The sequence below is a fragment of the Neovison vison genome, chromosome 12 (assembly GCF_020171115.1).
Source record: "Neovison vison isolate M4711 chromosome 12, ASM_NN_V1, whole genome shotgun sequence".
Lineage (NCBI taxonomy): Eukaryota > Metazoa > Chordata > Mammalia > Carnivora > Mustelidae > Neogale > Neogale vison.
In genome coordinates, this window is record NC_058102.1 from 55,017,360 (window position 1) to 55,032,907 (window position 15,548).

The following is a 15,548-nucleotide window of genomic DNA, read 5'->3' on the forward strand; positions in this document are numbered from 1 at the left end:
ATGTTGTATCACACTGATTGATTTGTGGATGTTGAACCAACCTTGCAGCCCTGGAATAAATCCCACTTGGTTGTGGTGAATAATCCTTTTAATGTACTGTTGAATCCTATTGGCTAGTATTTTGGTGAGAATTTTCACATCTGTGTTCATCAAGGATATTGGTCTGTAATTCTCTTTTTTGATGGGATCCTTGTCTGGTTTTGGGATCAAGGTGATACTGGCCTCATAAAATGAGTTTGGAAGTTTTCCTTCCATTTCTATTTTTTGGAAAAATTTCAGGAAAATAGAAATTAGTTCTTCTTTAAATGTTTGGTAGAATTCCCCAGGGAAGCCATCTGGCCCTGGGCTTTTGTTTGTTTGGAGATTTTTGATGACTGTTTCAATCTCCAAACAAACAAAAGCCTGTTTTTTTTTTTTTTTTTTCTGGTTATTGGTCTGTTCAGGTTTTCTATTTCTTCCTGGTTCAGTTGTGGTAGTTTATATGTCTCTAGGAATGCATTCATTTCTTCCAGATTGTCAGATTTGTTGGCTTAGAGTTGCTCATAGTATGTTCTTATAATTGTTTGTATTTCTTTTTTGTTTGTTGTGATCTCTCCTCTTTCATTCATGATTTTATTGATTTGGGTCCTTTCTCTTTTCTTTTTGATAAGTCTGGCCAGGGGTTTATCAATCTTATTAATTCTTTCAAAGAACCAGCTCCTAGTTTCATTGATTTGCTCTATTGGTTTTTTTTGTTTGTTTGTTTGTTTGTATTTCATTGATTTCTTCTCTGATCTTCATGATTTATCTTCTCCTGCTGGGTTTAGGGTTTCTTTCTTGTTCTTTCTCCAGCTCCTTTAGGTGTAGGATCAGGTTGTGTACCTGAGACCTTTCTTGTTTCTTGAGAAAGGCTTGTACCACTATATATTTTCCTCTCAGGACTGCCTTTGTTGTGTCCCACAGATTTTGAACCACTGTGTTTTCGTTATCATTTGTTTCCATGAATTTTTTCAATTCTTCTTTAATTTCCTGGTTGACCCATTCATTCTTTAGAAGGATGCTGCTTAGTCTCCATGTATTTGGGTTCTTTCCAAACTTCCTCTTGTGATTGAGTTCTAGCTTCAGAGCATTGTGGTCTGAAAATATGCAGGGAATGATCCCAATCTTTTGATACCGATTGAGACATGATTTAGGACCCAGGATGTGATCTATTCTGGAGAAGTTCCATGTGCAGTAGAGAAGAATGTGTATTGTGTTGCTGTGGGGTGAAATGTTCTGAATAGATCTGTGATGTCCATCCGGTCCACTGTGTCATTTAAGGCCTTTATTTCCTTGTTTATCTTTTGCTTGGATGATCTGTCCATTTCAGTGAGGGGAGTGTTAAAGTCCCCTACTATTATTGTATTTTTGTTGATGTGTTTCTTTGATTTTGTTATTAATTGATTTATATAGTTGGCTGCTCCCACGTTAGGGGCATAGATATTTAAAATTGTTAGATCTTCTTGTTGGACAGATCCTTTGAGTATGATACAGTGTCCTTCCTCATCTCTTATTATAGTCTTTGGCTTAAAAGCTAATTGATCTGATCTAAGGATTGCCACTCCTGCTTTCTTCTGATGTCCATTAGCATGGTAAATTGTTTTCCACCCCCTCACTTTAAATCTGGAGGTGTCTTCGGGCTTAAAATGAGTTTCTTGGAGGCAACATATAGATGGGTTTTGTTTTTTTATCCATTCTGATACCCTGTGTCTTTTGATTGGGACATTTAGCCCATTAACATTCAGGGTAACTATTGAGAGATATGAATTTAGTGCCATTGTATTGCCTGTAAGGTGACTGTTACTGTATATTGTCTCTGTTCTTTTCTGATCTACTACTTTTAGGCTCTATCTTTGCTTGGAGGACCCCTTTCAATATTTCCTGTAGAGCTGATTTGGTGTTTGCAAATTCTTTCAGTTTTTGTTTGTCCTGGAAGCTTTTTATCTCTCCTTCTATTTTCAATGATAGCCTAGCTGGATATAGTATTCTTGGCTGCATGTTTTTCTCGTTTAGTGCTCTGAATATATCATGCCAGTTCTTTCTGGCCTGCCAGGTCTCTGTGGATAGGTCTGCTGCCAATCTAATATTTTTACCATTGTATGTTACAGACTTCTTTTCCTGGGCTGCTTTCAGGATTTTCTCTTTGTCACTAAGACTTGTAAATTTTACTGTTAGGTGATGGGGTGTGGACCTATTCTTATTGATTTTGATGGGGATTCTCTGCACCTCCTGGATTTTGATGCTTGTTCCCTTTGCCATATTAGGGAAATTCTCTCCAATAATTCTCTCCAATATACCTTCTGCTCCCCTCTCTCTTTCTTCTTCTTCTGGAATCCCAATTATTCTTAATGTTGTTTCTTCTTATGGTGTCACTTATCTCTCAAATTCTCCCCTCATGGTCCAGTAGCTCTTTGTCTTTCTTTTACTTAGCTTCTTTATTCTCTGTCATTTGGTCTTCTATATCGCTAGTTCTTTCTTCTGCCTCATTTCTCCTAGCAGTGAGAGCCTCCATTTTTTATTGCACCTTATTAATAGTTTTTTTGATTTCAACTTGGTTAGATTTTAATTCTTTTATTTCTCCAGAAAGGGCTTTTATATCTCCAGAGAAGGTTTCTCTAATATCTTCCATGCCTTTTTTGAACCTAGCTATAACCTTTAGAATCGTCATTCTGAACTCTAGATCTGACATATTACCAATGTCTGTATTAATTAGGTCCCTAGCCTTTGGTACTGCCTCTTGTTCTTTTTTTTTTTTTGTGGTGAATTTTTTCGCCTTGTCATTTTGTCCAGGTAAGAGTATATGAAGGAGAAAGTATAATACCAAAAGGATGGCAAAGACCCCAGAAAAATATGTTTTACCAAATCAGAAGAGATCCCAAATCATGGAAGAGGGGGAGGGGATAAAAAGAGGTTCAGAAAGAAAGAAAAAAAAAAAAAGAAACAATTAAAAAAGAAAATGAATAGGGCGCCTGGGTGGCTCAGTGGGTTAAGCCGCTGCCTTCGGCTCAGGTCATGATCTCAGGGTCCTGGGATCGAGTCCCGCATCGGGCTCTCTGCTCAGCAGGGACCTGCTTCCTCATCTCTCTCTCTCTCTCTCTGCCTGCCTCTCTGCCTACTTGTGATCTCTCTCTGTCAAATAAATAAAATCTTTAAAAAAAAAAAAAGAAAGAAAGAAAATGAATAAAGAAAAAAATATAAGAAAGAAAAAATATATATATATTAGATAAACTAGTTAAAAAACATTAAAAAGGAAAAGGGTAAAAGTTAAAAAAATTTAGCAGAAGAAGAGAACAAAAAATTGAAAAAGAAAAAAAAATTAAATTAACTGCAAGACTAAAGAATCACGGGGAGAAATCCATGAGTTCTGTGCTTTGCTTTCTCCTCCTCTGGAATTCCGCTGGTCTCCTTGATATTGAAACTGCACTCCTTGGTAGGTGAACTTGGTCCTGGCTGGATTTCTTGATCTTCTTGGGGGAGGGACCTGTTGTAGTGATTCTCAAGTGTCTTTGCCGCAGGCGGAATTGCACCACCCTTTCCAGGGGCCGGGCTGAGTAATCCGCTTGGCTTTGCTTTCAGGAGCTTTTGTTCCCTGAGCGCTTTCCGTAGAGTTCCGGAGGACGGGATTGAAAATAGCGGCCTCTCAGTCTCCAGCCTGGAGGAGCCGAGAGCTCAGGGCCCCACTCCTCAGTGCGCCCTCAGAGAATAGCACCCAATTACTCCCGTCTCCCTGGCCTCCAGCCGTGCTCCAAGCTCACCGAGCCTGGCCCGGTTCAAGGTAACCCCAAGCTGAGAGCTCACTCCTCCGCTCTGTCTCTGTAGTCGGCTTCCCCGTTCTAATACCTGCAAGCTCTGCGACACTCAGACACCCCCTGATCCTTCTGTGACCCTGTGGGACCTGAGGCCATGCTGACCCCGCATGGGCTCCACCTTGGTTTAGCCTCTGGAGCAATGTCCCTCAGCGGAACAGACTTTTTTAAAAGTCCTGATTTTGTGTTCTGTTGCTCTGCCGCTTGCCGGGAGCCGGCCCCTCCCACCCGCAGTGGTGTACTTCAATAATCAATAATCAATGTACTTCAATAATGTACATTCAATAATGTACATACAATAATGTACTGAAATGTACTTCAATAAACAATAATCAATAATCTATCTTCCTGTCGCTTTGGATTCACTTCTCCGCCAGTCCTACCTTTCAGAAAGTGGTTGATTTTCTGTTTCTAGAATTGCTGTTCTTCTTATCTTCGATCTCCCATTGGATTTGTAGGTATTTGCAATCTTTAGATAAGCTATCTAGCTGATCTCCTGCTACCTGAAGTAGTCTCAGTCTGCTACTTCTCTGCCATCTTGACTCCTCCCTTCCTCTTCTCCAGTTATTCTAAGCTGTATCAATCATGACTTATAACTCTGAGTTTGTTTACATGATCATTATCTGTCTTCCACCATGTTTTTGGATTTTGTCACATTTCATCTGTATTTACAGCATGCGATATCGTGTATAACACTCAGATATTCAATTTGTGAGGGTATGTGTACTTATTATACAAGGAATTAAAACAAGAAGGAATTTGCCTGTATTCTCTGTAAACTGTTTGCTACATTCTCTTAGAGTAAGCCTAGAAAACTCTACTCCAAACAGAGTAAAAGAATAGTACAAGTCTTCTTTCAACCCTAAGTTATCATCATTGCCTAATTCCTCAGAATTAATATAATCTCAGAAGATAAACCACTTGGTTACATCACTTTCATCCTAGATATCTCAGTAAGTAGAATTATGTACAATAAGAGATTTCTAATACAGCTTCTCTTTCCATGTTAGTATCCTTTGCCTGGCTGCTGTTTACAGAGAAGTTGAATGTTAAGGCGTTATTATTTCTAATGTAAGTAAATGATCAAAATTCTCAAGTCTACAACATGAAAACATCAAACATGGATTTTCTAAGATTTCCCTTAGCCCCCAGGGTTTGTTTTTTTTCTTCGTTCCCATGCCTAATGAATCCAAATATATTGGTCTCTGCATATGTGGGAGGTGGGACAGGTATTCTTTAAGACTATATTGAAAAGAATGTAAGCTTCAGTGTATGCTTCTAATTTTCTGCTATTTCTTTAACTTACAAAGGACTCAATATAATTCTTTTTTTAATTAAATTTACTTATTCTCAGCATAACAGTATTCATTATTTTTTCTTTTTTTTTAATTTATTTTTTTAAATTTTTTTAATTTATTTATTCTTTTAAAATTTATCCTTTTAATCAACATGTATCTTGCACACTCAGATTCAGATAAGAAAAATTAACATATGGAACTAATGTAGAATTAATTTTTATTGTTGCCAAATTTATTGATGAGAATATTTACAAACATTTTTTCTCCACACAAAGATTATGGTTATTCTAGGCTAGTTAGTAACATAGTTAATCACTCCAAAATATCCTTTCTGCAACATAAATGATATGCTTTTTCTGGAATTTCCCAAAGAGTTATTTCATAGATAATATATGTATAATCCAAGTAGTATTCTCCTGGCATGTAGTGGTGATCTGTATTGAATCAATGTCCTCTTTGACAGTTTTGATGTTTTATCATTTCAGTGCATTAGTTTTTGATTGAAGGTCTTATCTTATAAGGGTATCTTGACAATCAATGTCTGGTACAGTCTTTGTCTGCTAAAAGCAAATTTGTATGTTCTTTTATGGAGAAATGTACTTCAATAATCAATCAGTAAATTCCTTCTTTAGCCAACTTTGTTTTATAGAAACTTTCTATATAAACTCTCCTTCTCTCGCACTTACAGAGTATCTTTCTTTCATTGATCTATTGCCCCAAAATAATTTTTGAACTTGTGACAATATTTACTTTAATTACAATACATATTTAAACCATGATTATAATCAGTATTATTTTCTGCCACATTCACAGACTTGCATAACATTTGACTAAGAACTGTCACCATATTGAACTTTTTTCAAAGGTGGAGTCTAGTTGGATGGTCTGTGGAGAAAACCTAACTAGGACCATGGGGATGAATGAGCTGCTTTTCATAGGGATGCAAATAACAACTAGATACTATTACAGTTGTTCTGAATTAGTTGTGCAATTTTGCATCTAGAGAAATGATTTAGAACTAACTATGAAAATATTCTCTCCTCTGACAGTTAATATTAAGATATTAACTTCTATATGTTCCAAAACATGTTTAAAGAAAAAACTCTGAAAGGGTGGAGAGAGAGAGAAGAAAGAGACTAAGAGAAAGAGGCAAAATCTGATCTAAATGAGATTTCCTAAGTTACAATTATAGATATAGTAAATACATTTAAGCACAATTAACCATATGAAACCAACATTAATGCAAGAACCAAAGACAGCTAAGAAACATCATGTCTTCCTTCGTCCTAGTAAATGATAGTTGGGCCTTCAGATCTGTTCATGGTGTTAGAAATTTCTTCTGTTTAGAATATACTCTACTTTCCATAGCACTGTTAGTGATGTCTGTCTTAGTTTTTTGCTCCCCAGAATTAGGATAAATGAATGGCTTGAGGGATAGATTAGAGCTATTAACTCACCAATGATCACTGCTAATTCAGTCTCTGGCATAAAGTAGCTAGAGGTAGCTACGAGAAAGGCCAAATAGTAGGCAATGAAAAGGAGGAGAAAGGAGATGACAGCTTTCATGGCTCCCACGTGGGCTTCTATGTTGAAGTCTCTGCACCGGGTGGCACTGACCTTCATCTGCCTGTTATGTCTCCAGAGGGAGAGGATCAAGAGGAGAAATGAGATCAGGGATGCAGAAAAAGGGAGGAACGTTAACAGGTTGAGGCAAATCTTGATGGAAGCATACTGAGCTTTATTTACTCTGCATCTCACAGTTACATTTGCTTTCCTCTTTGTCTTAACACAATACCTGAAATCATCATTCAAATTCTCAGTCACAACAAGGCTAATAAACGCAGAGAGGGCCAAGCACCCCAGCAGGATCCTAGGAATCATGCTGTCAATTCTCCACTTCATCCAGAGGAAAAGGGGATGGTAAAAGTTTGCAATCTTGAGGAAATAGAAAATGCTGAGGCAGGTGGCAAACCAGACACTTAAATGGTTGGTTAGTGTCCAGAAGAAGTCAATGATTCTCATTTGTTTACCGGCAGTATACACATCTGGATACAGCACCAATATGAAACAATCTAATAGTATTATACATAATAGACAAATTCTGGATATGGCCAGACTTGTGAGGATTAAATCAATGGAGGTGATCTTCCTATTTTTGATCCAGCCCATGCAGTTTACCAATCCAATGAATGCATTCCCTAAAATCCCCATTGAAAACTCTCCAGCTGCTATGAGCATTAAGGTAGTTTCCACTTTATCCGGCATGGTAAAATACAGAAAAAAAACCAATTGGTTTCAAGCTGAACTGATGTAGTTTGATAGGTACACCTACTTCTCGATTTTGCTCTAATTTCCTTTGCCTCTCTTATTGTAGTCTGCCTTGTGGTGGAGACTGGAGTGAAAAATGAAGACTGTAGCTATCATCATTAAATCCTAATTAGTATTGAGAAGCAAATGTGGTTGGCAATCCCTGTCCTGGCCACTGCCTGTGTCACCTGTATGTAAAACTGGGATTGGCAGGCCTTACTTTTCCACATATGGTTAATTTAGGCTGAGCTACATTTTAGGATGCAAATTAGACCTGTTCCTTTTCATGGTCCTGCATTGTCTGTGTTTTGCCAGGCTATGTTTTGCAAATTTTGGATTCATTAATCTGGGACACATACTAGTAACCTCAATAGGGCTGCTAGATTTAGCAAATAAAAATACAGGAACCCAGTTAAACTTGAATTTCAAAGAAACAATAAATGATCTTTCACTGAAAAAATAAATAAAAATAAAATAAATGATTTTTTTAAGTATATGTCCCAAATTGCATGAAATTAGTACTTCCAGGAAGTACTAAAATTCAAATTTAATTGGGTGTTCTGTATTTTATCTGACAATTCTAAACTCCAAGGATTTTCTGGTTATTATAAAACAGGCCAAAATCAAAATTTGTAGAGGAATCTTCCTTTTCCTAAATGGTAATATTGATTACTGCTAAAAATCCAAAGTTTGGGTTAGCATTAAGAACTGTACATTTTCGGGGGTTCTAAAAGATTAACACTAAATATAGATTATCTGGGTCTAAAAAACATTTTAGCTCATTTATCTTGGTTGTTCAGATGAAGAGTTACATGCACAAGATCTTTTTTTTTTTTTTTAAGATTTTATTTATTTATTGTCAGAGAGAGGAGCGAGAGTGAGCACAGGCAGACAGAGAGGCAGGCAGAGGGAGAAGCAGGCTCCCTGCCAAGCAAGGAGCCTGATGTGGGACTCAATCCCAGGACGCTGGGATCATGACCTGAGCTGAAGGCAGCTGCTTAACCCACTGAGCCACCCAGGCGTCCCTGCACAAGATCTTTTAAAATAACGCATTGTCTTCTTAGTCAAGTCAATTTAATGGTCATTTAGTTTGTGATGTAATATATAACAAGACGAAGGAGCCCTAATGGAGTATTGATTATCTTTATATTTTCTCTTTACATTTAAAATGTTCTCAAGAGCAGTGCACACATGAGAGAAGAGATTAAAATTCTGTATTTTTATCTATTCTACACCCTCTGCCTTGCCAAACTGCATCTAAGAATCTAGATCATTAGCCTTTCTAGACTATAAGGGAAGAGACAGATGATTAAGTTTACCTCATTCTTACAAGCTACTCCTATTTTGTTTTTTTATTTTTTTATTTATTTTTTTTTAAAGATTTTATTTATTTATTTGAGAGAGAGAGACAGTGAGAGAGAGTATGAGCGAGGAGAAGGTCAGAGAGCGAAGCAGACTCCCCATGGAGCTGGGAGCCTGATGTGGGACTCGATCCCGGGACTCCAGGATCACGCCCTGAGCCGAAGGCAGTCTTCCAACCAGCTGAGCCACCCAGGCGTCCCACAAGCTACTCCTATTTTGAAGTAGCTTCTCTAATTTAGAGTTACTGAGAAACACTTAGCTATATAGAATTTCCATAGAATAATTCTGGGGTGATGATACTTTCTTTGACTACATGGTATCTTTCCATCCTTCTTTAAAGGACGAACCTTCATTCCTGAGAAGCAGCCTTGATTTTTGAACACACTGTCTCATTATGTAGCTAGGTTCACAGATGACTGCTTTCCTCTGATCTTGGAAATGATCCCTGACCCAGGCATATCATTTTCTTCTCCTTAGTATCCTGGTAAATAAAAGGTCTCTGTAACTATGATACCTTTACTCAAATAAATTTTAGGATATGTTTTTGTTTTTTGTTGTTTTTCAGGTAAGTATAGATTTTCTGCATACTTGTGTTGTATAGCATATAAATTAGGGTGCAGCTACTATGGAAACAGGATGAAAGCTCGTCAAAGGATTAAAAATATAACTACCACATGAACCAGCATCCCCCAAATCTGGTTATTTATCTAAAAGAATCGAAATAAGATCTCAAAGTGATATTAGCCCTGTTCATTGCAGTGTCCTGCACAACAACTAAATGTAGAAAGAGCCGAATTGCTCACTGGCATATGAATGAATAAAGAAAATGTGTTATATACAGACAATGGAATATTGTTCAGTTTTAATAAAAAGAAGAAAATTCTGAAATATGCAAAAACCTGGGTGGACTTGGAGGACATTATGCCAAGTTAAATAAGCTAATTACAGAAGGATAAATATTGCCCAATATTAGATACCAATATACCTTATATAGGTATCTAGGATAGTCAGGTCATCAAAGCAAAGAATAAAATAGTGGTTGCCAGGGCCTGAGGGGAGATAAGAAGGCAGAGTTATTATTCAACGAGCATCAAGTTTCAGTTACACAAGATAAATTTATTTTAGAGATATGGTTTACAATATTGTGCCTATAGTTAACAACATTATATTGTACACTTAAAAATCTGTTGAAAGTGCAGATCTCATATTAAATACCCTACTACAATTTTTTTTTAAAAAGTAGAAAAGAAAACCCAACAAAAATTTGCAAGAGAATGTTTTGTCACTTTACTACTTTGAACTTACTGCTTTGAACCCTTACTACTTGAACTACTTTGAACTTTGGTGGTCAGTGGAGGTGCTTCAAACCTTGAAGATACAGAAAACTAAACATGGAAGGAAGGACTTCACACTAACGGAGGGAAGTCTTCCCAGAAGTACTAATCTTACAAAACATTTCTTTCATCTAAACTTGCAGAAGAATGTAAGTGTAGGATTAAGAGGTATTTTGTAGAATGTACTAATATATTCCATTAGAAGAATATCAATTCTCCTGTCTTGTACAATAAATAGCAACTTAAATGCTAGAATATTAGAAATATGGTTGATGAAGTTTATGTACTGAAGACTGTAAATTTCAGGACTTTGCACAGTGAATTTCACATCATTATATGAAGACAAATTGATAACCTTCAGGTAGTTAATATTTTAGTTTTAACAAAACAAAATGAGTAGATTGAAATAGCAGAATTTGAAATAGCAAAGTGTGGTACCTGAAATGCATAGCCATTATCAGACAGACATGAACTTAGACATGCCAGATCAAGTGTTTCAACACTACTCTAGTGAGTAGTTCACAGTAGAACAACATTTTGGTAGTGACTCTTATTCACTTATTTTTTTTTGTAATTTATAAGTGTTATGGCATACATTATTCTTTTAGTGATAGCATGTAGTTATTCCATAATGTATGTTAATTTCTTCCCAATTAATTGCTTTTCTAATGTCCTGAGTGAAAAGAACCCCTGCAGGTCTTTTTTTTAAGAAAGGAGGCTGAGTAAAGCAGTCTGATCAAAATTAATTGTCCCATTCTTTTATCTGGATTGTGAAGAGCACTCAGGATTGGCCATAGAGAGAGATACTGGAATGGAACCTGTTCCTATCCTGTTGCTGCCTGAGCAGCAAGTTGTTTTTAAGGACACTGAATTTCAAGGGAAATCAACAGGAGGTGCCAGAATAAGGCCAACCAGAAAATACTATCTAGGAGACAACCTAGAGCATCACTCACTTGGGAGGAGACAGATACATAATTGGGACACTGAACCAGAGATGAAACAGGGGAGATCTGAATTCCTAGTTAATAAGCCAAAGGGGAATGACCTGACAGAGCCATGAAGGAAGCAAAATTAAGGCCCAGCAATGAAAGAAGTGTATGATAGGAAAAAAATGAAAAAGCAATTAGTGCGATTCAGTGCTCTTTATCATGGGCCTATGTAAAATCTTAAAGGAACTTAACTAGGCAGTACAAGCCTAATATCTGCAGTAAGAAGGCAACAAGGGAAGTGTGAGCTCTCAAACTCTTGGAGGAAAGGGCATCTGAAGATGAGAATCTGAACTGTACACAGACAAAGGGATATATATATATATATATATTCATGTGCTAACAGGTCTCAAGAACACTTAAAGATACGTACCCAAAATAAACAGGATAACTGGAAAAAATGAAAATGTATTTTTTATTAGCAAAGTCCATTTATAAAGCTAAGATTTTACATCATGCAGAATGTTCTCCCATATCTCAGCATCCTGATAGATGCCTGCCTCAGCTTGTTATTTCTAATAATTAAAATAAGTGAATGACCAGAAGGATAGAGAATTGCTATCATTTCTCCTAACATCACAACTAACTTCCTTTCTTTCATAAGGTAGCTAAAAGTCACCAAAAGAGAAGCCCCATAGTATACAAAAAGGAGGAAGAGAAATGAAGTCATAGTTTTCATGGCTCCCACATGGGCCTCTGTGCTAGGGTCTCTGCAGCCTGTATCGTTGAGTTTCATTTGCTTGATATGTCTCCATAGGGACATAACTAAAAGGAAAAATGAGATCAATGACACAGTACATGGGACAACTGCCAACAGGTTAAAGAGAATCAATGAGTGGAAGAACTGACTTTTACTCACATTGAACATTTCAATGTGAGTCATTTCAATTTCTTTTAGGATTTACAATTTTATGAAACTCATGATCATAATCTGGTGTCATTGCTAGTATAAGGCTGATCAAAGACGAAATGGCCAAACAACGCAGCAGAATCCAATGAATCACTCTGTCTATTCTTCGCTTTATCCAGAGAAAAAGAGGATGGGAGAAATTGGCTATCTTCAGCAAATAGAAGGCAGGTGGCAAACCACGTACTTAAGTAGTTAGTGAGTGTCCAGAAGATACTAATGAATGTCTGTAGTTTATCATTTTCATAAAAATCTGGGTAGCATATCATTATGATGACATTTAATATCAATATACAGAGCAAACAAATTCTGGAGATGGCTAGACTGGTGAGGATATAGTCAACTGAGGAGATCTTTTTCTTCTTAATCCAGTCAATCCAGTTTACTAGTCCAATGTATACATTTCCCAACATTCCTAATTGTGAATTCTCCAGCTATAATGATCACAAAGATGTTGTCTTCCATACTGAGCATGTTGGTAGGGAGAACACCCCGATCTCCAATATCACCGCAGACAGACATCATCTCATCCATTATTTTGACTTTGATATAATTCCAGAAGTAAGCAGCTTTCTTTTGAAATAGAATTGCTTCTCCATTCATGAGGACTAAACCAAACGGTTGCTCCAAACAGTTTGACTAGCTTTGATCTCGGGCAAATTATAGCCATCACCCTTTAGTGAGTGATAAGAGAAATGCTGGGTTGAAACTGCTCTCATACAAATTAAAAGAGATTGTATTTCATGAATTTGCAACAAGCTTCTTGCTCTTAAGTTTTGTGTACTTTGATCTGTCAAATTGAATTTTGAATACAGAGCCACAGAAAGCAAACAAAAACATGTATTCTATAAAAATCACAATGTGTAAATGAAAGTACATTTTCTTCACCATATTTATAAATTAATCAAAAGTCAGGTTCCCTAGTGGAAATTAATTTTGATTTTGGTAATGATCAGTACAGTCAGTTGTAGAAAATTAACTTTCAGTCAGAGGATAATAATTTTGTTTTCATATAAGTGGTTAATTAACGAAGGCTGTGATACAAATCGAATTATAAATTACTGTTATGAGACAGGCACATGGCAATATTTACTAAACATTTTTTTCTCAATGGAGTTTTTTTAATAAAAGTGAAAGATGCTAGATAAAGATTTGCTATGTTTAGTTTTATTTAATATGGGAAATGCTGTCCATGACAATTCACTTCCTGAAATGTCATCTCTTGGATAAGGAACATTTTCATGTAAAATTAAGAAAACATATTTTAAATTATTCTATTTACAATCAAACCCTTTTATAAGATTTATAATCTCACATTCTACATTGTAGTCATTTCTCTAGATGGAGCAATCACTTTTAAGAAAATATTTACTGAATTATATTTCCAGGGAATAGGACTAATTCTACTATTAAATTGATTTATTCTTTCTTAGGAGAATCAACCCACAATAAATTTAAACCTAGGTAATACAAATCATATAAACTAAGGTTCTTCTAACTGTGTTTAAGTATTTCTATAATGTAAGAAACATATGTATTATTTTTCCTATTTCTTATGCATGCATAGTGTGTAGTAAGAAAGCATGAAATTAATAATTTAAGGAAACCCAGTTGTCTTTAAAATGTTACAATAAACAAAAAAGAAGAGAGAATGATGCTAAAGAAAAAAAAAAGACATGTCAAAGATTCTTGAGTAAAAAAGAAAAGAAAAGAAAGAAAACATTCCAAAAAATCTTTGAGAACTGACTCCTAAAACTGGCTAGGGTGGTTTCAATATGCATATTTCTAAGTGTACACCCTTTGTCCCCTTGTCCCCTTTCCTGGTCAAACTTTCCTTGAGATCACCCCTCTTCTCTCACCAGAGTGTCCTTTCTCCCTCCACATGAGGATAAACCATTTTGAAATGGAGAAGACAGGGCAGAAAAGATAAGTAATGACTTCCAGCACAAAGTAGACAGGTTTTACATGATTGATTTTATAGGAAGGACTAATATATTCTAAAATCTCTGCTCCGCACCCTATTTGCCTAAAATTCTTCTACTTTTGGAGTTCAAGACCTTTACCAGACAGAAAGAAGTAGAACCTCTTTGCATTTAGGCAGTGATATGAAATGTTAGCATGGGGTTTGTATTCATTTTTTCTTGCAAAGGCGAAGAAATATACGTGGCTCGATAACATTTGATTTAAAGTTAAGACAGAAATGTGAAGGAACACAAAGGAAAATTTAGGATAATGATAGATATAGATATTAATGATTTTTAATAGCACCTATAAAAACTGAATGTAATTAATTGGGAGAAGGGAGAGGATCTTCTGTTGATTTCTTTCTCCTTGTATTCAGGATTCTCTGCAGAACAAAAGGTTTTCTTCCTCTGTGGAAACTCTTCACAACCCTTAGCCCTTTCAGAAAAGCCTTCCTCAGTTTGCTGTTCCCCATTATCAGGATGAATGAATGGCTTGATGGGAAAATGACAGCTATAGCACTACCAAACATCACCACTAATTCTCCCTGAGGAATCAGTAAGCTAGAGGTTAGTATAATAAAGACTGCATAGTACGTAAGGAAGAGAAGCAGAAAGATGATCAGTGCCTTTATGGCCCTCATGTGGGCCTCTGTGCTGGGGTCTCTGGACCCTGTGGCATAAAGTTTCCTCTGCTTGGTGTGTCTAATTAGAGAGAAAAGTAGTAAGAGAAACGAGGTTAGGCAAAGAACAAAGGGAATGATAACCCCCAGGTTCAGGAAAAGCAGTTTGAAAGCACTTGGGATTTTACTCACTTTCAGTTCCCAAGTTATGTTTTCCTTATCATTGACTTTGAAGGGATCCCAGAAGTTCTCATTCATTGAAACACTAATGATTATACAGCTAAGGAAGGACATCAGAAAAATCCCCAGGATGATTCTGTTAATCTTTAGTTTCAGCCAGAGGAAAAGTGGGTGGGATATATTAGCTATCTTCAGTAAATAGAAGATGCTGAGGCAAGAAGTAAACCAGACACTTGAATGATTGCTAAGTGTCCAGAAAACATCCACAATGCTCATTAACTTGCTATTGGCATATGTATCTGGAGAGATGCATATAAGAAAGCCATCTAAAGATATCACACACAACAAACAGATTCTGGAGAAGGCTAAGCTCACCAAGATGACGTCAATCGTGGAAATATCTCTCCTTTTGATCCAGCCAGTACAGTTAACCAGTACAATAAATGCATTTCCCCAAACTCCTATAGTCAGTTCACCAGCGATCAAGATGGTATATATTACCTCCATTGTACTTAGCATGTCAACAGAGAGATCTGATTTGGGATATCACTGAGGATGAATTGGCATTCAGCTGACCAGTGAAGAAGGGTATATATGTCTGTCACTTAGGTCATGCTGCAGTTTTCTCTTCTGTCCTCTTTGTCAGCTTTGATCCAGGTCAGTGAGATTGCCAGTTCTGCTCCAGTGAGAACTAACTGCCTAAAGACTTCATTGATTGGCCAGTAATGTCTTTCATGTGCAGTGATGCTTGAAAGTCTCCAAGATG

At 36.6% G+C, this 15,548-nt stretch overlaps 3 protein-coding genes across 3 annotated transcripts; all 3 read right to left on the reverse strand.

The window, feature by feature from the left end:
• Positions 1 to 6,448: 6,448 nt before the first annotated feature.
• TAS2R7 (taste 2 receptor member 7) lies at positions 6,449 to 7,387 on the reverse strand. The gene has a single exon (XM_044226873.1). The coding sequence runs from the start codon at positions 7,385 to 7,387 to the stop codon at positions 6,449 to 6,451; it is 939 nt and encodes a 312-aa protein (XP_044082808.1).
• Positions 7,388 to 11,559: 4,172 nt separating this feature from the next.
• TAS2R8 (taste 2 receptor member 8) lies at positions 11,560 to 12,492 on the reverse strand. Its single transcript, XM_044226348.1, is given in 4 exon segments — positions 11,560 to 11,988; positions 11,990 to 12,185; positions 12,187 to 12,437; positions 12,439 to 12,492. Coding segments are annotated over 4 exon segments (930 nt in total).
• A 1,813-nt stretch (positions 12,493 to 14,305) lies between these two features.
• TAS2R9 (taste 2 receptor member 9) lies at positions 14,306 to 15,301 on the reverse strand. The gene has a single exon (XM_044226350.1). The coding sequence runs from the start codon at positions 15,299 to 15,301 to the stop codon at positions 14,306 to 14,308; it is 996 nt and encodes a 331-aa protein (XP_044082285.1).
• Between the last annotated feature and the right edge of the window lie 247 nt (positions 15,302 to 15,548).

Excerpts from the sequence above, each read along its gene's own strand:
- TAS2R7 (XM_044226873.1), bottom strand. The coding sequence starts at position 7,387 with ATGCCGGATAAAGTGGAAACTACCTTAATGCTCATAGCAGCTGGAGAG.
- TAS2R9 (XM_044226350.1), bottom strand. The coding sequence starts at position 15,301 with ATGCTAAGTACAATGGAGGTAATATATACCATCTTGATCGCTGGTGAA.